Below are 26,843 nucleotides of genomic sequence, written 5' to 3'. Positions count from 1 at the left end.
AGAGGACAACTGATTATTGCTAGACGATTCCATGGTAATCAGTTCAAACTAAACAAGTGAACTTCTGGGCCTCCAGAGTAGGCTGGCACTGGCAGCAAAGTTGTGAGAATTCATCAGGTACTGGTTGGGTTACTTAGGCCTTTTTTCTTGTCCACAGGTACCTCCGGCCAGATTTTGGTATAGTTTGACTAGTGAGAGTGTAGGATGTCATGAATCTGTAATTGGAGATCCTGCTATTCAAGTAATTATGCCCTCTGGTGGAGAGATCAGACATAACCTTTTAATTGTTCCCCCCCAAAATGCTTAATTTTTACTTAATTATTTTAAGACATCCTAGACCTTATTTTACAGTACTCTTATTCTAGATGAGTTTAATTAATTAAATGTAGTGTCTTTGCTTAAATTAAAAACTGATTTTACTTAAATGTATTGTGCTTAACACTCAGATATACATGTGAAGGTTAAACTAAAGACACTGGGAATTCTCCTGATACAGAAGACAGATGTGTTTGATAGATGTTAAAGCTCTAGGTGGCAAAAACAGGTTCCATCCTCTTCTAAAATATTTATAATATTAGGTAATGATATAGAGACCAGTGATTAAAGGAATGCTGTATTATAAGTCAGGTGACATGCAGATTATATAGGACATGATTTAGCCTCAGAAATATCAATTGATCTTTTCTTTTGATATCAATTGTGACAAGTATCAGTATTTTTTTTCAAACCATGTATTATTCATTAGAAAATAAATTGTGTTTCTAATAAGAAATGGTATTTTTTTAAATAGACTACAAAACTACAAAACATCCATTATTGTGTCAACAATTGTGATGACAACTAATGAGAGAATTTAGGTCACAGCTGGAACTGGTGGTAAATTAACATTTAATATTGAAATGCTTCTCACAGTTTGCGAGACAGAGATAAGATGTGTTTACAGAATCACAGCATGTTTGGACAGGTCAAATAAAGCTGCCTCAGTTTCTTCATCTGGTCAGAAAATGGGTTCATGTGCTGCTAATAAAGTCAGTCATTCTTATATAAGGATTCATCTTAATTTTAAAAAAAGATTGTCTGATGGCAAATTTCAAATACAAAGACCTGTCACGTAGAACTTCCTAAAGATCAATTATCCTTATTCAGGGGTTTTGTTCTTATGGATAAATTGTATTTAAGGGTAACTGATCTTTAGGGCTTCAAAGAAGTCACTGTAATTGATGTGGAAGCCTACATTTTTTTTTTTCAAACACTTTCATCATCGTGACTTTCAGCGATTCGAAAACATTTAAAATAAACATGATTGGTATAAGGATTTAAACACATAGTATATCAGGTGTATATCAGTGTATCAGGTTAAAGAAACATTTGCCCTCTTTTGGGTCTGACTGTTCATTTCGACGGCCTGATAAAAGCAGTATCAAAACTGATATAAAAATATAAAGCTTTGAGACTTATCAGGTATGATAATTACAGCTCTGTAAACATGCTTGAGGGTATTAAGAGAGAGAGAGAAAGATGAAAGTATTCACTCTCATTCTGATTGTGGATAATGATCTAGAGAAGACAGCAATACATCATAGATTATAGGCCACAGTACAGGCTAATAAGCCCTAGCAAAGATTTCACAGTACATCAGCAGATAATACAGTTATAGCTTTGCATTTTTGTTCTTGACAGAAAAATGAATGTAAGCCAACTGGAATTCTGTGTGCCATCACTGGCCAACATCAGCTGACCACCAAGGTGAAAGATTAGAAATGCAACATCGTGAAATTTTATAGATAAGTCTAACTCACTGAGGTGGCATCTCTGTCCAGACTATTCCAGATTTTTAAGAGAGGCATTTTGTGCCCCATTAAAGAAAACACTATAAAATAATCATGCAGCCATAACATAAAGATTAAAATAATTACACTGCAACAAACGTTTCAAGCAATACTTTTTCATACAGTGTAATTTTTGCCCCAGATGGATTCTTTGGTTATCTTCATTTCAAATAATATTCTGAACTTAGGTTAACAATAAAATAATCAACAGACTCAAACATAGTAAAACCTTAAAAGATAAGATGTCGTTGTCTGTCTTAGTTACTGAGGCTGTTTTTATCATGCAGGTAAGGAAAGATCCAGATCACAATTAAGTTACACAAAGTGCTTTCCAAGTTCCAACTAAATGACATAAATTAACCAATTTATGGATTAATTTCAACAGTGGTATGTGTCATTCATTCAACAATTAATTAATTAATCTCACTGGCACTGTGTGTATTTATTTATTTCTTTGAAGCTCTTAAAGCCACATTTAAAATCACGCACATTTAATGTGTCAATACAAAGGTTAAAAAGTACCCGTTGTGCTTCTCTTTCAGCTTTCTGTCAAATTTCAAGTTGCAGTGTGCTTTACTGAGGTCACATTCAAAGATAATGGGGTGTTCCAAATGTCACACTTTTCCCTTTGCAATGCACTCCACCCCCAAACAATATATACGACAGGATTAGTGTACTTAGAACAAAACCTAGGTTTGGTTTTATTAACAAGCCCTTGTTTTTCAAAACACAAAATACATGTAGATAAAAAGAAAAAAAATGTGTGAAAGAAATAGCATAATGAAACGGAGTTGAGAACAAATATAGATGGATGCCCTGCTCACAATCTCTGGGTGAAATTTTCAGGGAATACCCCTTTAGCAGTAAGGTTCTTATTCTGAAGCCAGCTGGATTCCTTCACACCAAGCAACCAGCCTTCATCCTGCATGTACACATGCAGAGACATAAGCTAAACATACATGCATATATTATGTGCATATTCATCACTACCTTTTAAATTGACAGTAATGTCTTATTGTCATATTGTGAGCGGGTCACTTACTGACCTGCTCGTCGGAGTTGATATAGGGTATCACAAGTACGACATCACCAGCTTTGAGGTCTAGCTCATCGTTGTCTGTGGCAGCATAATCATGCAATGCTTTTACCTACCAGAAAACACACACACACATTCAGTGTCACTAAATAAGCTTTAAACACACCTGTCTATAATACAGAGTATCCAGAATGAGGCTGACCTTATAGAGAACTCCTGTTGGGAGTTTGGCATCTGATGAGCCATTGGTTACTGTCGTAGCAGCATGCTGAGCATGACAACATGAAAAGTGCAGAGATCAAGAGTTAACAGGGTTAAAGAGACTATATCCAGTATTTTAGTGTAGGGTCACAATGTGTACATTTTTATAGGATTCGTGTGTACTCACTGGCTGGGTAGTAGCAGTTGCATCAGTCTGAAAAAGATCATAGGGTGATTACACACAGATAAATTTTCAGCTACATCACACATGAGTCAGACACAGACACAAATATAGATGTTTTGTTGACAATCTTACACACACATCCATAATCCTCTGTGGTTACTCTCACTTCCTTTGAAGCCTTTCACCTCAACAATCTGTAGTTCCTACTCTTTCCAATGGGGTGACCTCGACTTCGCCCACCCCACCTGGGTCACAGCCAGCCAGTACAACTGCCACAGCATCATCTTGCTTGCATTCTACCTGAGGCCCTTCCTTGCCCCAGCCCGCCTGCCCTTTGACCTCCTAGCCTGCCTGGCTGGCCTTAGCCTCTGCTGTAGGTCCCTGGCCATCCCAGCTAGATGCCTGATCTGGCTACACAGTGGCAGGGCACTCATGATCCCAGCTTAGGGTCTCATATAGCTTCATTGATGAAGAGCCCTCATGGTCTCAGTTGGGCTGCACACACAGCTGCATGTGTGCAGGCATTCCTTGAACTGAGCCCCACACCTGGGCCTGTCCACAGCAGGGCTCTGCTCAAATTGGGGCACATGGTGGATTAAGGAAGCAGTCAGGGTATTTTGCATATTGGACTTTTGGGTATAAAAGGGGGCTCAGAAACAACCGGGGCAAGAAGACACACAGGCGGATGGGAAAGAGATGAAGATATGGTTGTGTAAAAAAATGAATAATATTTATGGAAATCATACTCTGATCTGCTTTTGATCCATTACCCCGTTGTTTCCCTTTATACTCTTTGCAGATTTGAATTTCATCCAGTTCCCATAAATATAAATCCACTTTCACATTTGTCCAGGTCACTTTAAGAATGTTTCAAGGCAATGAAATTAAAAAGTAAGATGTCTAATTTAAACTAGTCCAGTATTGAACTTCAGCAGTCACCTGAAGAGACATAACACCTGGATTATCTTTCATTTTTAATGTGTAGTGTCATATGCCATATATTGGCTCATCGACATGACTGAATTCACTTTTAAGGATGATTTTAAAAACTGATTTTTACATTTATTTAGGTGATGTTAATGATCACTAAGTATTTTGAGTTCTCTCTCTCACACACACACACACACACACACACACACACACACACACACACACACACACACACACACACAATTCAGTCAATTTCACATTCTGTTGATTGGCTTGGCAGAGATTTGGTCATGCAATCAGTTAAGCTGCAGAATGCTTATGAGTGGAACCCTTGATAGATTGCCAAGTATACTCTATAATCGTAAAAGCTGTATGCGGATACAACCAGATATTAACCAGAATGTTCTTACCTCCCACGAGTCCCAATAATCCACCTTCCGTAAGGCATTGATAAATGAGGGAGCAAGATAAACATGAAAAACAAAAACCTAGCACAAGCAGCTATGCAAATAGCGCCAACATAAAGCGAAGATGGGAGAGGTAAGATTCCCATGAAAAAGAGTCTCCCTCAATTACTGGATACATCAACAAATGATCCAAGCATTCAAATTGGTAATTTGGTGGAACATATTATGTATGTCAATAGGTATGTCTGATCTGTATCCTGTGTATAGTCTGTTATGGTCTTCAGTCTGGTCTGGCCTTCTTATGCTGCCAAATCTGGTGATTAGTGATAAACTCTTCTGTGAATGGGCTTCATACATGCAGAAAGAGTGCAGATTAACCAGGTGGTTAATTTCAGCTCCATAAACCCATCAGCCCAAATGAGAATATGAACTTCAACTCATGGATGTTTCCAGCATGACTGGTGTGGTAGATAAGGGTATTCTCACCAAAATCCCAGAGGCTTGGTGTCCCTCCCTAGCAATGCTAACTAAGGAGAGAGCTTTGGGTTCTTATCGTTATACATACCCCTTCTGTACTGAGCAAAGTAGGCAAACCCAGGTTCCTCTGTGTGGGAGCACACTTTGATAGGACCTTTCCAGATCAAATAAAAAATAATTTCACACAGCTCCCCCTAGTTTTCCTGCTATTTCAGTGCCTCGCAGCCTAAGAGGAGTATCTGTGTAGACACACTGACTAGTGGCTAGCCTCTCCCACTCTATGATATTCAGTCTTTGTCTTCTTGATCTATCTTAAACTGGTGCACCCACCTGGGGGGCAAAGAAAGTGTTGACCACCTGCACAGCATCTAGATCCATGTCCAGCAGAGTGCCCACTGTGGGGCTGTAAAACTTCCACACACACACACGGGAAATAACACACAACACCTTTACAGGGAAAGGCTTAATGGGGAGGCCCTGATCACAAGCAAGATTACATATGTTTGCTGGGATGCAAGCCCATAGAGGACTCATTCTCATAGTGCAGGCTGAAAAAGCTCTACTGCTGTAGCAGAATGGACAGGGAATGTGTGTGGGGAACTGAGCCAAGCTGGGTGAGTGTGTTGGTGATGAGGTAATGCCAGAGGAGGAAGATGTAAAGACTTGGAAGAGCAGCAGGATTCTTAGAAAGGATTTCCTAATGCAACGTAGCACTGCTTCATGGATGGTTGAGAAGATGGCTTATGATTGGCACATGGGGAATGGAAGCGAACAAGCGAACAGGTGAAGATTGAATAAAGAGGTCACTGAGTACCAGGAATAAGGGGTTATTTGACCTCTGACCTGTGATGGGGCGGTATAGTTAATATTGGGAACCAGCTCATCCTCAAAGAGGTTAATGTCGTCCTGTTTCACTTCTTTAGATGGAGAGGGCCTGGGGGGCAGGGGGACCGGCGGCCCTGGTTTAAGCTGCCACACGCGCGCAGGCACACACGCACACACACACACACACACATACACACATACACACACACACACACACACACAAAAGTGTGCCACACACAAGACACGCATGCAGATCATTAAGGAGACAGACAAGTTACTCATTTAAACACCACAAATGAAGAACTGTAAACATTTCACCATACACAGTTCAACATGCCTCTGCTTTGTCACGTTACAAAAAATGCACTACAAATACCTGAATTATATTAGTGATGTTTGGATTTTGTACTTTTATGTATATGTTTATGTGACGACTTTGAAATGTAGCTTTCTTTTGGTCACCTTTTGCTTCCAAAAACAAATTACAAAAACATAGCACACATATGCACCAAGTCTCTTTCTTGCTTCCTCCCTCCCTCCCTGTCCAGGAGCAATACCTTAGATGCTGGTTTAGTGATGTCTGACTCTACTGTAGCATTGTGGTTGGCTGCTGCTCCACTGCAGAAAAGAAAAGCAAGAAAGATCATTAAAACATTCATGCATTCCAGCAATAAAGTGGAGCTGCAAATCTGAATGTCACCACTGGGGGGCAACAGAGTGGTGAGGAGACCAAAGCCATGCAGATATTAAAAGGTCACAACATTCTGATGTACCATAACATTAATATTAAAATATTTTATATATATATATATATATATATATATATATATATATATATATATATATATATATATATATATATATATATATATATTGTATGCATGCTTTTAGGCCTGCTTTACACACACACAGAGTGCCAAATAAACATAGCCCTTGTATAAATTACCTCTTCCCCGTAGTCATAACAGCTTTTCTGTAGGAAGTTTGGGGTAGGGTTGTTTTAGTCTATAGGGAATATAGGTGCTCACAACGCATAGCTCTCAGTCTGGTTTGATAGACTAGATGTAATGGACATCTACAGAACAGACAAAACTCAGACAAGATCCACTCACTTGATCTCTTGCTGTTCTTCCAGTTTGATCAGCGTATTACACAGATTTTGGTTGAGCTGGGAATTTAAAAAAAAACATGAAAATGAAAGAGGATTTTAAAGGAACTGATCTTTTGCTATGGAATATGAAATAGCTCAGCTCTCACTTTGCCTATCTCTCTGTGAAATGTCTCCTCCAGTGCAGCTATACTCTGAAAGGTGGTCACATAGAAACCAACACGACTGTGAGGGAGCAGGAAAAAGTGAGAGAAAGAGAAGGATCATATTAGAATCAGTCTGAGGAAAACATCACATTTTTATATGGATAAAGTATAAACAGAAGAAGGAGAGAGACAGAGATAAACAAACAGACACAGAGAGGGATACGTAGCAGAGATATGAAAGATAAGTACCTATTCCACAAGGATGGAAGCTCCTCCTGGAGATCACAGTTGATCTCTTCAAACACCTTCTGAGCTCGAGCCAACTCTTCCTCTGCCTAACAGTACACACATACACACACACTTGCATAATTAGAATATATGCATCAAGCAGAACAGCTTACAATATTCATTTCAGAGCAATTACACAAAGCACTGCAGTTCTTTCATGGGATAGCTTAAGGAGAGTGTAAACTGTGCCAGTGCTGAGTGAGCATGCAGGGGTTAGGGCATTAAGGCTCTGTAGTGCAAAGTCTAACAGTGAGTCACCTGGCATCTGTTGAGGTTAGTTTGAGCAATTTGATGTGCTGAGATTATTCCCTGAGCCCAACTTGGAGCAGCTTTCTCCATTAAAGTCAAGGGCTACACATGAGAAACAGAGAGAGAGGAGACAAAGACAAGCTAAACAAGCATTCTTGTTAGTGCACAGATTTTGTCAAGAACATTCAAAACAAGAGAGTGATCTCATGCAGTTTCTGCACAGAAATGCAAGTGCATACATGCCTACAAACAAGTTAAAAGCACTGATATTAAGTACACGGATTACTCAAGAATTGTGTGAAAAACACCAAGACAATGGACACAGTGCAATATATTTTAGCCACAAACATTGCAGGCTTGTCTTAGGAAGCATCTGGTACCTTGGCAGTTTTGGCCTCATCCTTCTTCTTGGCTTTCTGTATAGAGGCAAAGTGATGTCTGGCACTGTCAAAGTCAACCAGCTTCCTGTCACGTTTAGCAATACGGGCCTAAGTGGGGAGAGCCAGTCAGACCTTTGTTATGAGACATGTCCCCTCTGTCCAGGGAAGCCACATCCCACTAATTAGAGCTAATTTCAACCTTAATTTCAGGAAACTGAGCCATGTATGTATCCATAGAGTTGAGAGCACTGTCCATAAGCTTCTGATGGAGGTCTTCCCATACGATATCTGAGTCCTGCAATGCAGAGATTATCAGAAATGCTACAACTGCAGGCATGCACACATGCACTTGTACCCCTTCCCACATACACACTTATAGACTCAATCTACTCCATTACAACACACTTCTCGCACTCTACACAAATCACAGTTGTCTACGTACCAGATGCAGAATGCCATAATACTGAGCTATCTTGAATGCTAGCACAAAAACTGTACTGCACCAACCTTTAAGCACCTATATGCTGGAACCTATATCTACTTTACCTCAAAATTATTATCCAACTCCTTTTCAATCATCTCCTTTACACAGAGAAACAGTGTCAGTAAGCAGAGTGAATGAATGGGAAATGATGGAAGAATGAGTTAAACAAGAGGATGATAAGAATAAAACAATGAAAAGGGAAAAGGAAATTAAGATAAAACAAATGGTTGTAACAGCAGAATCTGTAGAATGTGGATGACATTTAATGTGCAGAACACTAAAACAGGACATTAAAGACTTTCATTTTATGACATCACACCTGTTTTGATGACCTAACAGTATTTTAGCATAACATCCATACAAATATGAAACCACACATGCCTCATATAGGAAGCTTGATAGTGACACATTAACACACCTCTGTGATGGAATCTACCTCCTCCTTCCCAAACCAGTCTGGCTCATACATGTCTGATAGACATTCCTGCAGATGCTTGGAGCATTCATGCATTGCTGAGGAGAAACAAACAGAGTTAGATGGCAGAGGATTCACACACACAAGCATAGGAAAGTACACCATACAACCTCCCTATATGTTTCTCAAACAAATGTATACACACACACACACACACACACACACACACACACACACACACACACACACACACACACACACAGCTACAGCTAAAGTGTGCTGCCAGGGTCATAATCTGACTTACTCTTGATTGCTGCTAGATATGCCCGTAGGTCTCTTTGTAATTTAGTGCCTTCAGCCTATGCACAGATAAACAAAAAATTGGCTATCATTTTCACAACAAATGATTTCATGGCATTGATCTAAAGATATTTTCCATTTTCACATTATTTTTAATCATGTCATCCCAAATGCTTATATCAGAGCCTGTTATTTAGAAATTTTGTGGAATATTACATTTTTAGGCTGTCCTTGTAGTAAGCTCACATTGGGACATGAATGCCTTAAAACCTTACAAAAATGTTCCAAATTCAGAAGTGAAAATATCCGAGTCAAATGACTTATGTTAAAATGGAATACATTTGATTGTGAATATTTGCTGCATTTTATGTTCCAACAATATTGAAAGATCTCAGGACTTTCTCATAACCTCACATTTCATGCATCTTTTTCAATAATTAATTCCATAACTGCAGAAATACAGTATACAGATATTTCAGACTGTTTCAAGTGTTGGCAATATTCCTCAAAATCCCTTTTTTAAAAGTTTCAAAGGAAGAAAACTCAGTCAGTGAAATGTGTCCTGTCTGATTGATTTGCTTTTACAATGTGAAAAATGAAGAAAACCACCACCAACAACAACACCAGATCAGAAGTGAGCTCATCATTCACCTTTAAAGAAGTCCCTGCACAAGGATTTATGTTTTAATTCAAGCAGATGTGTTGGGCTTAGAGCTGTGATGTAAAGAGTGAATCTCACCATCTGCTTGTTGAAGTTAGCCACACCTTCCTCAAATACTGTGTCTTTGGTCTCATCAGCCTTTCCCAGCTTCTGCATCATCTAGAGATCAGGCCAAGCACACACATGAATGCATACGCACGCACACACTTCTGAGCTAAGGATTAGTCTAAAAACTGCTCTGTTTTTCTATATCCTGATGTAGTCATTCAACAAGGCATTTCCTTTTTTCTATCACTATATTGTTACATTCCTACACAATTTATGTAGCTAACAAGTGTATATTCTTTCCACTTTAAAAATATGAAAACTGATACTTAATGTAGATATGATTCAAGGAGTATCTGAACCGAAGTCTTAATGTGCTTTTTGCTACTGTGCAATTTCCCTTTTGGTAATTTGGTTATCACATATATTCATTTATTATCTCATTCACATCCATGCTTCCATATTTCATATATACAATAACACTTGCTACCATGAAATATATCTTATATGTCAGTTTCATTATCTTTGCACAAATGAATTTGGAGAGGAATGTTTCTTTTAAACTTCCTGTAATGTGTGCCTCTGAATAGTGCTCCTAAACCTCAATACTGTCATTTAGTTTCATTTCTACATTTGTACATTTCCACAAAATCCCTGACTCATCAAACTGGGTTATGCAGAACAGATGGCAAACATCAAAGGAAACGGAAAAACATTTTGAAATGGACAAAGGGCAAGATCAGCAAAGGGCTAATAGTGGAAGGAATAAGGACAAAGAGATTAGTCTTAGCCAGTCTAGCCACCTATTCCTTTAATCCAAACCACAAGAGTGAGCTATGAATATTACCACTACAGGAAGCAGACACACTTCCTCTGTAGCACAGCCAGATAATCACATAAACAGTCCTTACAGGTCCAAGACAGGTCTGCATTTGGCTCACTTCCCTCTAATTGTGTTTTTTTGTGTGTGCAGGCACCTTTGGAATTGCATCTGCTTCTACAGAAATTTAAACTACTTATCAACTTCAAGAAGAAACAGTGGCACAACTTGTGAGGCACATATTGTGATACCATATCCAATCCCAAAGGTTGCAAAACTGGGTGTTCTGTGAAAAAAATCCCCCAAAGAAACAAACAGCAAGACCAAAACATCCACATCCATACCCACAGCTAGTTCTAGAGAAGAGCTCCCCCAGGCTTTAGTATTTTATGCATGAATTACAGATCCCACTCCAACAGTCTATGTATGGTAGCTCAAGTTCAGATGGTTATGACAACCTTCTAACCACTTAAAAAACGTTTTAAAAAAAGCCAGAAGAAAAAATTAGGTTGACATGTACTGACACGCTACAGCCAGCTACATGGTTCATCAAAGGGGACATAACCTTAGGAAAAAATGTGTGTGTTCATCACTGGCCTTGGAATGTGTGGAAGCTGATCCAGAAGCTGTTGAGACCCATTTTGCCACATCCCCATTGCTTTAAAGACAACATCAGTTGGTTTTTTGTCAGCCTTCTACATGTAGTATCTTGATCCGGGAGGTGTGGTTGGCTATAAGACCTTTCATGAACTCTGATTCAAATATGTATTCACCACCTTTTATATAATCATTTAGACATTTTGTCTAACAGTGGATGTGTGATTGAGCTCTACAAATAATACTTCACACATCATTAGACCTCCATATGAACACAAGTTCCTACCAAGGAGAAATTGAGATTTTTATGAATTACATTTTGTTGAAGAAGTAATACTGAGTTAAAGCAGTTTAAGTGATTTCCAGGATGTTGCTTGGTGGTTGCTATGGCGTTCGAGGTGGTTGCTATGGTCTTGCTAGATGGTGATTATGCTACCTCAAGTAGTTGGTATGTTGTTGCTAGGTGGTTAATTGGTTGCCATGGAGTCCCAGATGACGGATAACCAGTATTGTGTAACCAGTTAGTGTGTAACCACTTAGAGTGGGTATGGCTGTCTGTCCGCAGGTTTTTAACATTCCACCATTCATTCCTTATGGGAAAAATCGGGGAAAAATAGTTGCATGCACAACCACTATAACAACTAGAAAAATGCCAATAATAACTAATAACTAGAAAAAATACGTGAAGAAATTCCGAGCTTAAGTGATTCGTAGGTAGTTGGTAGGTGGGATACTATGGTATCCCATGTGGTTGCTATGCTCTTGCTATTTGGTTGCTATGGAGTAACAAGTGGTTGCTAGGGTGTTACCAAGTGGTTGCTATAGAGTCCTAGGTGGTGGTTATGGCATTACCCAAGTGGTTGTTATGCAGTCCGAAGTGGTTGTTAGGATGTTGCTAAGGTCTAGGTAGGTGGTTGCTATGGCATACCAAGTTACTGATATGCAATTGCTAAGTGGTCACCATGAAGGACCATGTGATGTTCTTGCTAGGTGGATCCTATGTTGTTGCTAGGTGGTTATGTGGTTGCTATGGAGTTCCAACTGACTGATAACAAGTAGCAAGTGTGTATGAAGGTTTTGAACATTTCACCATTCATTCCCTATGGATCAGATCAGACCAAACGTTCAGGCACTGTTCCCGTGACGATATTTCGAAAACTGCGTGATGGCAGAAAAGTAAGGAAAAAAGGAGAACTATAAAGTAAAGCTTGTGAACAAACTTTGAGTTGGCTTGACAAAGCCTGTTGTAATACTATGACAGCTGTGGCTATGTTAACTGAAAATCTGTATCTGAGTTTGGCCCAGTAGTTCAAAAAGTACAGCAAATTTAGTTGTTCCGTCTTTACAGCTGAAGGACTTATGAGTGCATTTCTATAGCAAGATGGAGGGATGAATGAAAAGGTAGAAGGGGTAGATAGATGCATGCAGTCAGTAGAAAATGCACTTTGGTGCTTGGGGTCAGCTGCTGAGTCTTTTCACCAAGTTTGATAGCTATAACTTGAAAATTATTGTCACGGTCTAGCCCCTCCTCCCAGATGACTTCTTTTGTTTGTGTGTGTGTGTGTGTTTGTAACTCCGCCATTGCCGGTTCCCAAGCGCCGGATGTGAAAGGAGGAGGGTTAGGCACTGGGCCAGCAACCCGGCCCTGTAAAAACTTCTACCGCTACGGAAAGAACAAGCGAATATTCTAAACGATCCCATCAGCAAAGAGAACATGGCTCTAACTTGATGACGGTGCTGGGTGTCCAACGCCCAATGCAGACCGGAACCTTCGATGCAAAAACTATTTCCAAATTAGGCACCTGGAATGTTAGAACTCTCTGCGAAGGTGGAAAGCTTGCCCAGCTTCTACACGAATTTGACAGCTACAATCTTGACATATTGGGCGTCTCCAAAATGCGTTGGACTGGATTGGGAAAGATCGTAAGTGATGGCAAGTCAGTCCTGTATTCAGGACATGAGGAGCACCATATTCATGGTGTCGGATTGGTGCTTAGTAAAAAGGCATCATGTGCACTGCTTGGATGGAAACCTGTCAACGATCGCATCATCACAGCGCGATTTCAATCAAGACACGCTAAAACTTCCATCATCCAAGTATACGCTCCAACCGAAGACTCCGATGATGATCAGAAGGATACGTTCTACGGACTGCTACAAGACACCATTGATGAAATCTTGACCCATGACGTTAAACTTCTCATCGGTAATTTGAATGCGCAAATTACCGACGACCGTCGTGGCTTAGAAAACGTCATTGGTACACACAGTTCGGGGCGACAGACCAACGATAATGGTGAACGACTTCTATCCTTTAGCAATATGAACAATTTCTGCATTGGTAACACATACTTCTGACACAAAAATATCCATAAGAAAACCTGGCGATTGCCGGATGGAGCCACATACAATGAAATTGACTTTATCTGTATCTCTCGGCGATGGCGTTAAGCACTGTTGGATGTCAGAGCCTATCGCGGAGCAGACGTTGGATCGGACCATTATCTCGTACGATCCTCAATTCGGTTACGGATCAAACGGAGAGAACAAAAGCAACGACAACATCCTTACGCTGTGGAGAAGCTGAAAGAACCTGCCGTGGTCCAACAATTCCAACTGGAGTTGAGAAATCGGTTCGAGCTACATCGACGAATACTGGATGGCATTCAAACAAGCAGTCATAGAAACGGTAAAGGAAATCGTGGGTTGCCGATGCGGGACACAGAAAAAACGATGGATACGGGGCCCAACTTGGAGCCTGATTGACGAAAGGAAAATCGCAAAATGCCGACACGAACAGGCAAAAGCTGACCCTGACAAGGAAACCACAGCAGAGCGATATCGGCAACTGGATAGGGCAGTCAAACGAAGCTGCAAATCTGACAAGAAGGCATGGGTGGAATGCAAAGGAGCCAAAGTACATGAGGCGGCTAGCAAGAATGACAATAAGATGCTGTACCGCATTGTACTAGAGTTGACTGGGGCATGGGGCAACTCAAGTGCACCCATCAAAAACAAGGACGGGGTGTTTCTGCTCACCAGAGAAGAACAAGACGCGCGCTGGGTAGAACACTTCAAGGAAACCTTAAACCAGTCCACCCCTGCCAACACCTATGACTTTGGTGCCACACCGCCACCTCCAGACCTGGTAGTTAGTCTTGATTTAATCACTATCGAGGAAACTAAGGTGGCTATTCGAACACTCAAAGCCAACAAAGCACCAGGCCTAGACGAGATAGCACCGGAAATGCTAAAGCACGGTGGAGACACAATTGTAAACACCCTCATAGTGCTCCTCAATAAGTGCTGGCAAGATCAGAGCGTCCCAAGTGACTGGAGGAAAGGAGTAATCGTTAAACTCCCCAAGAAAGGCAATACCGCCGACTGCAACAATTGGCGGGGAATTACACTCCTCTTGGTTCCTGGGAAAGTTTTCTGCAGCGTTCTATTACGGCGCCTACAACAAGCAGAGGACGAAATTCTCCGGGAAGAGCAAGCCGGATTCAGAGCGGGCCGATCATGCAGTGAGCAGATTTACACACTTCGTAATATCATCGAACAGTGCATCGAATTCCAGCGCCCCCTGCTCATCAACTTTATCGACTTCAAAAAGGCTTTTGATAGCGTCCACAGGGGCTCCTTTGGAAAATTTTACGAGCCTACGGCATTCCACAATGGTTTGTCAACGTCTTCCAGAACCTATATATCAGCTCTAGCTGCTGAGTCAGGACAGACGATGGCTACACAGACTTCTTCAACATCGAAACCGGAGTCAAGCAAGGATGTATCCTGTCGCCAATTCTTTTTTTGCTCGCAGTCGACTACGTCATGAAAAAGGTGATGATGAGCCCAGTGATTGGAATCCCTTGGACAAATGGATCTCATCTCACTGATCTCGATTTCGCAGATGACATTGCCTTACTAGCGAATACAAAACCGCCTCTACAATCCATGACAACATGCCTTGAGGGCGAAGCGGAAAAGGTTGGCTTGCGCATTAACACAGACAAAACCAAGGTCATGCGGGTGAATCATCAAACCAAGATGCAGATAACTATTGCGCAGCAAACGGTGGAGGACATCGACGAGTTCACATATCTCGGCAGCATAGTATCCAATAATAACGGTGGCTCAGAATCGGACGTTCAATGTAGGATCTGAAAGGCAGCGAGTGTGTTCCAGCGTCTACGCCGCATCTGGTCCTCAACAACAATCAATACAGGAATCAAAATGCGTCTGTACTCCACGATCGTCATCCCAACTGCCAATTACGCCAGTGAAACCTGGAGGAACACAAAGAGGGTCGCCCAGAAACTAAACGTTTTCCATCACCGGTGCCTCCACCGATTATTGGGTATCTCGTATAAGGACAGAATTACCAATGAGGAAGTTCTTCAATGGAGTGGATTATGGAAGCTGGAAGAAATCGTCACCGAACGCAGAATGCGCCTCGCTGGTCATCTCCTACGTCTTCCAGACAAACGCATCTCAAAGGCAGCTGTACACTGGACACCGACAGGAGGAAAGCGAAAGCAAGGCCGACCCAAAACCACCTGGAGATCAACCTTTATCGCTGACCTAAAAACTATTGACATATGCTCATTGGACGAAGCCAGAGACGCTGCAGCCGATAGGACCCGTTGGAGAGCGCTTGTTGCCCAATGTACCAAGCAGTGTTTGTTTGTATGGCCATGCCCTACCCGTGTTTCACACCTGCTCCTCATTTTGTGTTGTTATTGTTCATGTGTCATTACGCGCTACATTGTTTTTATTGTGTCTTTTAGTAAATGTCAATGTGTGTTACACGGCTCGTCTTTGCATCCTGCCAAGCCTCCTCACGTTACAGAAACACCGACCTCTGAAGGATGCCAGGGAAGAGGAGAAAAAATGTACCCGTCACTTTGTCCCCCTCTGTGACTGTGTCTGTACCCGTCAGTGAGACCGTCCCTGTGTCTGTTGTCATCTCGGTCCCTGTCTTCCTCCCCCTTCCTCCCCTCTGTCCTGCTCACCCTGGCCTCGCTGTTTGGCATTGGTTTCGGGGCTGTAGCCTGATATGCTGGCGTGCCGGGAGACACGCCAATGGGGAGGGGCTGTCACTGTATGGCTCCTCCTTCCAGACGTCTCCCTGTGTGTGTGTGTGTGTGTGTGTTCGCTCATATGGCCCTCGTATGGCCCTTCCTGTGTTTCACACCTGCTCCTTGTTTTGTGTCATTATTGTGCATGTATATAACTCTCTTGTTTAAGTGTGGATGTTGTCGGTGTTTGACCTTGCATTAGCCTAAGCGCTACGTTGTTTTTGTTGCGTCTTGCAATAAACATCGTTGTGTGTTACACAGCTCATCTTTGCATCCTGCCAAGTCTCACTTATTACTGCTTGAACTTATTACTCCTCCTCACTTATTACTGCTTGAACAGCTTCTCTCTCAATCCTTATAAAAATAACAAAAATAATCCTAGATTTCTATTTAGCACAATTGCACGTGTAACTAGGAATAAAACTGACACCAATGCTCAGATTATAACATCACATAGAAGTAATGAGTTCATGAATGTTTTAAATGAGAAAAGTAAGAACATTAGGAATATAATTCAGAGTATTAACATGACAATGTGACAAAAGTCACATACTCAAAATCTTGCCCATATACCGTATTCTACCTGAAGAAATTGAAACTACTAAATTTAAGAAATTCCTCCTTGAACATTGGCTAAATCTTTTAAATTAGCAGTAATCAGACCACTTATCAAAAAATCTAAGATCAATCCATGTCAGCTGCCAGGCCAAAAACCGATCTCAAACCTTCCAATTATTTTCAAGATCCTAGAAAATGCTGTAGCTCAGCAGCAGCTAAACAGACACTGGATGCTGAGAAACTCTCACTTAATCCCTATAAATTTGCAAAAAAAAAAAAAAAAAAAAAAAAAAAAGAATATCCATAATAAAGTATCCTAATTGAATGACAACCTGTAAACCTTTAGCCACATCAATTGAAAAAGGTTGATTTGCACTGAAAGGCTGTGCAGTGTGCCAACTTGTTCATAAGAAACAATGTAATGATATCCATGATATTTTCATGTGACCACTGTATTTCAAGGTATGCACAGGAACATTCTGTTGTGAATGCAAGAGATGATAAACACTGTTTTGGGAAAGTCCATTTACTATAGGTTACTATGTAAGGAAGAAGAGGTAGAACAATATCCATTTGCTTTGTTTTAGTATGTTTTCAAATTTCTTTTTGTTAGAAAGCATAGTATTTACTAGGGGTGTAATGATGCACTCTGCTCACGATTCAACACCATTCAGGTTACTGGAGTCACGATTTGATTTTCTCATGATGTTTGAAACTAAATTTTGGAAAAAAAACATTTTTTATTTCTTAAGTGTAGAAAATGTACTTTTTTCGTGTATATTTTATAAACAATAAGGGGCTAAAGATTATTTAAGTTACAAGAAATTAGAAACAGTTTACAATTGTAAACAAAATATATTAAAATGTAGCTTCCCCATATATTAAATAACCAAATAAAAGCATTCCTTATTTATTTCTGAAGCATAAACAATGCAAAATACTATGCAAATATTAAAAAATAATTTTTATTCCCCTGCAACTAAAATACAAAGAAAATTCAAGGAGCATTGGTTTCTAATCTGCTATTCTATCAAAATGTGCTATTGTAACAGCTTCACCATAGGTCAATTGTGATCTCTGTTATTCAAACAATGCAACTGCATTTGATGATAAAGAAAATACTATATCGTTCATCATCCCTACGCACATTGTCACAATTCTGCATTCCGATGAAGCAGGTCATGATACAAAGCAACATCCCTAGTATTTACTGAATCTGTTTACAGCTTGCCAGAGGTTTTGGGCTTATTTTGCAAAAGGTACAATGAGATGTAGGAATATCATGGATATTGGCATTGGGCACACCAATATGGCAGACTTGCCACTTCTGTTAGCCTCACCTTTCACTAGAGCTGTGTCTAAAACTGTGACCTATTCACTATCTTTACTGCCCCTTAACCACCGCTTAGGAATTACACTATTTGGTGTTATCTTAGATGCTACAGATAACACTAATTGACTATAGTGAATCATAAGCCACTTTATATTGCATATTCATGAACTGCAACATCAACTGACCCACACTCCCACACTTCACTCACTCCACATTCCTCTGCTCAAATAATAAAAATTGCACACACATACATATGTTTAGATTTTGGATACAAGCGGGAAGTTACTCTATACATTTTATTCCACAAAACAAGACCACATCAAAATGGCTTACATTTTCTTCTGGAGTCGAAGTGACACTCAAGAGTGTCAAGTATTTTACTGTAGACTCATTTGGGCTCAACACAGCTCCGGATTTGCCATCAGACTCAAGCTAAAAGCAACAGCTTTACCAATACTTACTGGAGGCAATGTGAATGATGTCTTTATTTTTTATGAAAACAGTCATTGTTTTCATTTGATGCTTTAATCAATAAATGTAGCAAACAATGAAAATATAACAAAATTTGCAGGCTACAGTTTGCTAATTGTGTTATGTAATTTAGCTGAGCTACAAATTTATTTTAACATTATATATAATGTTATATTTATTATTATGTTATATATGCACTGACATTTTTGAAACTGGTAATAGTCATTGACTTTCCCATGTTTAGTTCTTGCCTAGTATAGTCAAAGCCTGTTAGCTAGACCTGGTTAACCAGACAAATATAAGCTAGATAGCTAATGCTAGCTATCTATAAATGAACAGATGATATCATTATGAATATGTGGCATACTATAATTTAACCAGAGAAATTCATTAGCATCTATTTAAACATGTCACAGATTCTGTTATTGACCAAGATCCCTAATAGCCTTTCACGTCAAGTACATACAAGTAAAGCCGCAACACAATCCTATTTCCAGCCTGTGCAGAATGTTAAAAGGCAACAGAGAAAAAAGAACATTCAAAACACTCATTTTAATGTCATTTTAGGGCCTTTAAAATTTAAATAGTAAAGGTTTCTTCCCATTACTGTTAATGTTAAATGTTTAGCACTATAGGGTAGTGTACTCTAGTTTCATTGCATTGCTGCACAATGTCAATAAAGCATTATAATTCTAATCTGATTCTAAAACTGTAAACTAGCTAGGCCTACTTTTTTCATAACTAACACTGCCTCTCAGTTGTGTTATAGCTATATTTATACAGATAAAACACCTCTCTTCCGATGTTACCATTAAATCTGACATACATTCTTGTGGTCAATTTGAGATTTAATGTTTCTCTGTTCCAAGTATAGATAACTTCCAAATCTTCAAAGTTATCTGGCTAACTCTCTAAAGTGGTTAGCTTTGACAGGCTGTAAAAAGATTCCTGCTCCAAATACTTGCTGAATCTATTTACATAGTCACACAACAGCTCTTTGCCATTTTAGATGTTTTGAGACATTCACACTGAACACTGTTTCTAGGTACAAACCCATTTTTACCTAAAAACAGTACAACTTGAGTATTCTTGCTATATCACGTTATCTAGGCCAAACAAAAAATAGCTAGGCCAGGCTATATGCGGCAAGTGGATTTAACATATAATGGGTTTCATCTGACTATCCATAATACAATTTTAGATACCTACAAATGACTTTTGACCAATAAGAATTAGAATTTGACTATTCAAAATGACAAATAAGGATATCTGCATTTATAATCTTGCTAGTAAGAATGGCAATTCAAGATATCTACAATTACATTTTGACGAGTTAAAATATCTTTTAAGATATCTTCAATTATGTTAACAGAATTGTCATTTGAAGCGTCACAAATCCGAAATGCATCATGGACCATGCCACACATTTCGAATTGCAATTTGACTACAAATCTTCTCTTCTCTTTGTATACTAATTCTCTTGGTGATGTAATATCTTCTCATGGTTTCTCCTACCACTGCTATGCCAATGACACTCAATCATTTCTTTTCTACAAAGAAAGCTAGACTACTGCAACTCGGTACTTGCTGGTCTTCTTCTAAGAGCCATCAAACCTCTACAACTTGTCCAGAATTGAAGACCAGCATGACTGGTATTCAATCTTCCGAAGTTCACACATTACTCCACTGCTGCGCTCCCTTCATCCGCTTCCAGTAGCTGCAGGCATCAGATTTAAAACCTTGATGCTTGCCTACAAAGCCAAAAATTGACCAGCCCCTTCATACATGAGATCAATGGTCAAAGCTGATCTGTACCTCAAGTACTTCGAACCTTGGCTTGAAATACCATGCTTCAAGTCTCATGAAAGACAAGCATCAAGACTATTTTCTGTCCTGGCTCCCAGATGGTGGTGGTGCTGTCTGGACAGCAGAGTCCCTTGCAGTCTTCAAACGCAGACTAAAGACCCATCTATTCATGGAATATTTAAATGACAACTGACCCTGCTCCTATATCCTATAACTAAATTAGTACTTATTGTAGGGCATTGTTTATTACACTTATCATTGTTTAGGATAGACCTTATGTATTTTCTACTTCTAGGCATCAGCAGTGATACCTCTATTTTTAAAGTATTCTAGATCATTTGTATATTGGACTCTAACCTACTGCACTGGCTAGGATGTACCCTATGAGTAAATGACAATGCAATGTAAGTCGCTCTGGATAAGAGCGTCTGCTAAATGCCGCAAATGTAAATGATTTACATATCCCCTCTGGATTACTGGGACAGTTTTACAAATTACAGCATGGGTGAGGACTATGATGACTGTAGCCTTAAGTGAGACGTGGAGATTGACCACTCTATGGAACCTTCTATGGAGGTGGAGGAGGCCCTCCATGAGGATCTCACTTCTGGATCAGAAATGGGATTGGAAACATGGGACTCCGATGATGATGAGCCCCCAGCTCCTAAGGCTCTGCCCAGAGCACGCATCTCTAGAGCCTGCGAGTGTCCCTGTGTTACCTTCTAGGAGGATTCATATCGAGCATCTGAGTCATTAAGTGGCACTCCCTGTGTCCTGTCTGCACTGGCCCATGTTGGTTCACTCAGACCTCAGTCCTCTGGTGTTGGTCTGGGGGCCATGGCCTGATATGAGTAATGCCGCTGGGGGGAAGGAGTCCTTCTAGACTCCATGTTTGTGTGTGTGTGCCTTCATCTTTGTTGACCCTCCCATGTGATGCACCTGTTCCTTTTTATCTGCATTGTTACCGTGTATATATAAAGAGCTGTTTACTTGTTAGTCTTTGTCAGCATTTGACCCTATGTATGTTGTGTATCAGCTGCTTCATTGTGTGTTAGGCTGCCTGTTATGTTCTGAGTGTTGTGATTGCTTATTGTTCTTTGAGTTTGGTTTGATTTTGTTCTGTGTAATAATCATCTGTTTGCGAAACGGCTCATTTCTGCAATTTGCCTCACCTCCTCGCCATCACAAGGAAATTTTGCTAGATGTCTGGCACATTATTTTGCTATGGTTTTGATATGTTTTCTATACAAATTGTGTGAAGGGCACTGTAAGGGAAAAAAAAGGAACCCAAAGAAAACTTTTTTCTATAATCTATTCCTAATCCTATTTTACCATTATTAGCACTACATATAAAAACTTAGAATACATAAGTTTGGGGGTCATTTTGCACAGCAGATAAAATTGATATATTTGTAGTGTAGATATCATGACTTCTGCAGCCAGTTGCTGCAGCTAAGTTCGATCATAAGTTAGGGGTAAAGTTTATACTAAACCCTATTGTAGTTTGAAACTAACAAGGTGTACTATTTGTTGTACCACAGGGGGCAAGTTTTCATGTTAAAATAGGCTACATAAATCTGTTACGTACATCTGACTAGTCAGAATAATTGTAAAATATCCACAATCACATTATGACTGGTCGGAATGATAATTTGAGATATCTGAAATACAAGAGCTGTCAGTTAACAACACAATCAAGATATCTATAATTTCTTTGGCGATATCTTAAAAGGACTTTAAACTAAATCAAAAAATCAAAATCCTAAATCAAACCCAGGATATCTTTAATTCAGTTTTGATTAGTCACAATATACATTCAAGAGATCTAGAATTTAATTTGTATGAGTAATATCTTATTTTCGAATATCTAAAATATACTTAAGATATCTTAAATCATGAAGAAATTTAAGATATCTTTAATTGGACTAATAAAGAAAATGGACATATCTATAATTTGCTTTATAACCAGTGGTAATGTCATTTTGGATATCTTAAATTTATATTGCATATAGTCAATAATAAATTTCACATGAAGTGCCTATACAAATCAATTGTAAATGTTCATTCCAGTCAAAATGTAATTAGAGATATCTTGAATTAGCATTATGTCTAATCGTAAATGAATGACATATCTCTAATGTAAAGCTTTTGAGACCAATAAATGTTAAAGCCTCTTGCCACAGGCTATATTTTCACTTAGTAACATTAATATAAACCTCAAAAAAGCTCCACAGGTAACTTCCGAATTTTTTACTGTTCTTCGCTATTTAAAAAACTTTTAAAAACTATGACAAGTTACCACATCTTGTCTAAAATTATCTTAACAGTCTTCCTGCCACTCACTGCTCATAACTGCAGTGACTCTCACCAACTGTGACATCATGTGCATACCCTCTATTAATTACATTTGATAGCTTTCAGGTCAGATAACTTTGTGTGATAAAACTAAATATAAATAAAACCTAAATAAGAAAAACAAAAAACACCAAATCTTTTACAAGCTAGTTAACCAGTTAGGTACTGAGGCATTTGATAGTTTAAATTACCTCAGGGAACAATGAAGATGTGACATGCTTAATCCATCTTAATCTACTTTGTTACAGTGGAGTGCAGTATGACATTCAGTATGAAGTTCAGGTTGTTTATGTGAGACAGTCTGCTTTTACATAGTAAGGTGCTAAACACCTAGTATCTACAAACATTCTAATAGTACTCTGTAGTGATCCAGATTTTTGCAAGTAGGGGATAGTGAATAGGATACAATTTTCAGCAACAGTTTAGATTGCGTAAGTGTATTATTGTGCAAGTTATCCATTCCTTTACTAGAGCTCAGTCCTCAGAACTACTCCTGGAGTGGCTGTGACGCTTTCCCAGCAATTCTAAACTTGAGCTTTAAATCATACTGGGCAGAGTATTCCACCTCAGAGTTTTGAGGAGCTATACAATTTTTCCAAACAATGTGAAATCAAGAAAAAAGATAATATATCTAAAAATGTGCTCATAGAATATACACATAAGGAATCAATGCTCATATGATGAGGTTTTTTGGTTTGTTTGTTTTTTAAACATAGCTCAGGGCTTAGATAAGGCTGTAATGTTAGGATGGATTGTAGAAGTAACCTTGTTCAGCCAGGCAGCTCTTTAAACTGGAAAGAGTGGAAAGGCCACTCTATACAGCCTGAGTCAGCTATCTTTCATTCATGCTGCTCTCAACACACTGACTATTCTGCAACAGCTGCCTGAGTCCTGTGTGTGTGTGAACACAAGAGAAAGAAAGGAAGATGAAGACAGAGATATTTTATGCATCTTGTAGATTAACTATTAGACACCACTTTAACACTCACACTGGTAAACACTAAACAGAGATGTAGACACACGTGCACACACAGCTTTGTTTTTTTATTAGTTATTTATTTGTCTGTTTTTTTAGGGGAGTCAAGTGCCTGGTCATCCTGCAGAGATTTTTAAATCACACTGATGAGATTTAGGTTAGGTGATATCTTATTTCATATTTTACACTATGCATGTCTATGTAAAAATACTCATTCTATGTGTGTATGTGTGCGTTCAGATACTTTTTGTGCTTTATAGGAGCTACATGCGTCTGGCTAAAGGAAACCGGTGTCCAGTAACGGGTCCAAAAATACACACAGGCCTCACTTAACTCTCTCCAGATCTAAAAACCCTCATCACATTTACCGTGCCATCTGTGTGTCACCCAAGGGGGGAACTATATCGAGGGGTATAGTTCTAAGAGATTAACTCACACGATACAGCCTGTCTGCTATTCATAGCTTCTCTTCATGTCTTGACCAAAGGCATTCTGGGACAGGACAGGTGTGTGCCTATAAGAAGGAGTGGTCTGGAATAATTTGATTGACATATTGTCTGTTCACTGTTAGCAGTAGGCAGGACAGAGAAGGCTACATGTGCATTTCCTTCATGGGGCAGGGTCACGACTATGGGCACCCTCATGAGCGTCTAATTTGGGAGCAGATGCCTGTGTAAATCTGATGCCTGATGGCTTTCCACTCACATTTCTCCCTGCTCTGATGTCACAGTGACATATCACACATATCATGGTGACCTGAGATCACACATGTCTCTATGGCAACTGGACATGCCAACGATTTTAGAACCTTCCCAACGTAACAACAGCCCCCTGACCAGGAAGAGAAATGACTCAGGGAGAAGTGATGCTGACAGTGGAAGCACACATGTGAAGGGTTTTGGGTAAGAGTTAAGAGATACGGGACAATTTGGGGGTGGAGATAAGGTGTGAGGAGATGTGGGTGAGGAGATGCAGGTCTGCTAAATGTTTCTGCTAACTCTCAGCTAGCCCATCTCCTCTTCATGTAGGAAGAGGAGACTATGACCTCCCCTCAGAGCAATCACACAGACGGGTCATATCACAGAGAGGGAGAATACAAACAAATGCAGATTTATGGTGATTCTTGGTTGTGCTGCAATTATAAACAACTAGCTAACAGGAAATGTACAGTGATTAAACCAATACACTGGGTTAGTCAATGTATTGCAAATGGGCTGCAAATACAGTTAGTCATGACTGTCAATGTCTGTATTAAAGATTAAAACCAGTGAATTACTGTTTTGAATTTTACACAGCATTTGGCAACTTGTCTTGGTCCTGAGATGGTTGAATACTGACCTATAATGGCTCTCATTTTCAAGCAAGTCATTTTCTTTTGTATATATTGACCCTGACATCACAAGAATACAAGAGAGAGCGAAAAGTGATCTCATAATGAGCAGCATATTTACGATGATTAGATTGCAGGCAGGCAGACAACTTAATGAACTCTTTGTCCCTGAATTAGATGTAGACACAGACACGCACGCAGGCACATTATGCAGCAGGGTGCAGGCTAGGATCCAAGCAGGGTGACATTACTCCTTTTTCTTTACAACCTTCTGCAATTATACCTCGTCGTTCTTGCACCTGTGTCTTCATAACAAGGGATCATAGATAAGTAAAAGGCTCCCCTCGACACAAAAATAATCATCTGGAATTGTGCCCTAAACCTACGCATAGCTTTCAGCTGGACATCTAACAATGCCGTGTCATTCATCAGTTCCACGTGGCACGCAAAGGTCATCCACAATTTTGTGAACGTCTCTGAATTCATGTGCGCCCTTCAGATCCCCATCGTTCCCGCGAATAAACACAATATTGGGGCATGTCCGCCAAGGTATGCATAGCGTGAGGGCTGACGTAAATGTACACTGTTTAGGATGAAATCCTGAGGCATTTTCAGCAGATATGGTTTGTTGTATTAGGCCGGATGTAGTGCGACATGCGTTGAGATTGAAAACTTCACCATTTCAATTACTAAACATTGCTTAGATTAACATAGCGGGATCTCACGCATTGCTTCGGTTTGTGAATTATACTGCCTCAATCCAGGCTTCTAAATAACAGTGGCCTGTGAGAATAATGACCTAAAATAGCCTATTAGAACATTTACTGTTTACGCTCTTGATGATTCAACTGGAAAACTGTTCAACTAGAAATGACGCGACACGAGCACTAGAATATCGCACTATAAAACTATAGAAACAAAAACTATACAAGTAGATGAGATTAATTTTAGCAGGTTTTATATGTTCATGAGTGCAAAACCAATAAACCGGATAGCAAATGCAGTCCCATTGACATTTGGCTTCACTCCTCTGTACGACCGCGAAAACAGCAGCGTTCTTGTTGCGTTGACATTTAAGTTAGCTAGCGAACTGACTGAAGTAGAAACAGACAACCATTACAAACTGTTCCTGTTTAACCACAAATGACGAAGCGCTTTAAAAAGAATCAGAACTGTAAGAACAACAGAAAAATATGGTAAAAATAGGTTTTCATTCTCGTACCTTCTCTTGTACTCGAGTTATCCTCTTCTGTACATTACTTGCCAGTTTACCGGCATTGACCCCTTTCCCTGGCTCAGACATTATGCGCCTTTTAGTCTCCCCCAAGATGCAGTAAATAAATTAAAATCGGAGTAAATACAGCTAGAACAGAAACTGCAAGAATGACACGAATGAACGAAAACAAAAGCAGACAGCTGGGAGGAACTCCAGCTAGATAGCCTGTGTCTGCAATTGGTTTGACGGTAAAGTCTCTTAAAGGGATAGCCAGGCGAGTGTAAACCCTGACGACAGCCCCTTTAAAGGTGATTTCAGCAAATTACTTTGGCGCGCTATCT

The 26,843-nt window shown here is 39.7% G+C and overlaps 1 protein-coding gene across 6 annotated transcripts; it reads right to left on the bottom strand.

Moving 5' to 3' along the window:
• Window positions 1-871: 871 nt before the first annotated feature.
• Window positions 872-26,730, bottom strand: bin1b (bridging integrator 1b). Of its 6 annotated transcripts, XM_035527616.1 has the most exons (18): window positions 26,509-26,730; window positions 9,999-10,079; window positions 9,264-9,318; window positions 8,963-9,057; window positions 8,260-8,355; window positions 8,061-8,168; window positions 7,690-7,782; window positions 7,393-7,478; window positions 7,147-7,222; window positions 7,002-7,057; window positions 6,836-6,862; window positions 6,447-6,507; window positions 5,908-6,033; window positions 4,591-4,614; window positions 3,254-3,280; window positions 3,068-3,133; window positions 2,876-2,977; window positions 872-2,751 (listed from the first exon to the last, which is right to left on the bottom strand). In XM_035527616.1, the coding sequence occupies exons 1-18, from the start codon at window positions 26,587-26,589 to the stop codon at window positions 2,650-2,652; spliced, it is 1,362 nt and encodes a 453-aa protein (XP_035383509.1). In that variant the 5' UTR covers window positions 26,590-26,730; the 3' UTR covers window positions 872-2,649. The 6 variants fall into 6 exon arrangements, with proteins under 6 accessions (XP_035383509.1, XP_035383511.1, XP_035383519.1 ...); XM_035527618.1 differs by lacking the exon at window positions 4,591-4,614; XM_035527626.1 differs by lacking the exon at window positions 6,836-6,862.
• Between the last annotated feature and the right edge of the window lie 113 nt (window positions 26,731-26,843).

The sequence above is a fragment of the Electrophorus electricus genome, chromosome 1 (assembly GCF_013358815.1).
Source record: "Electrophorus electricus isolate fEleEle1 chromosome 1, fEleEle1.pri, whole genome shotgun sequence".
NCBI lineage: Eukaryota > Metazoa > Chordata > Actinopteri > Gymnotiformes > Gymnotidae > Electrophorus > Electrophorus electricus.
The sequence above is the reverse complement of the archived record's forward strand: the minus strand, read 5'-3'. Positions and strand labels throughout refer to the sequence as shown.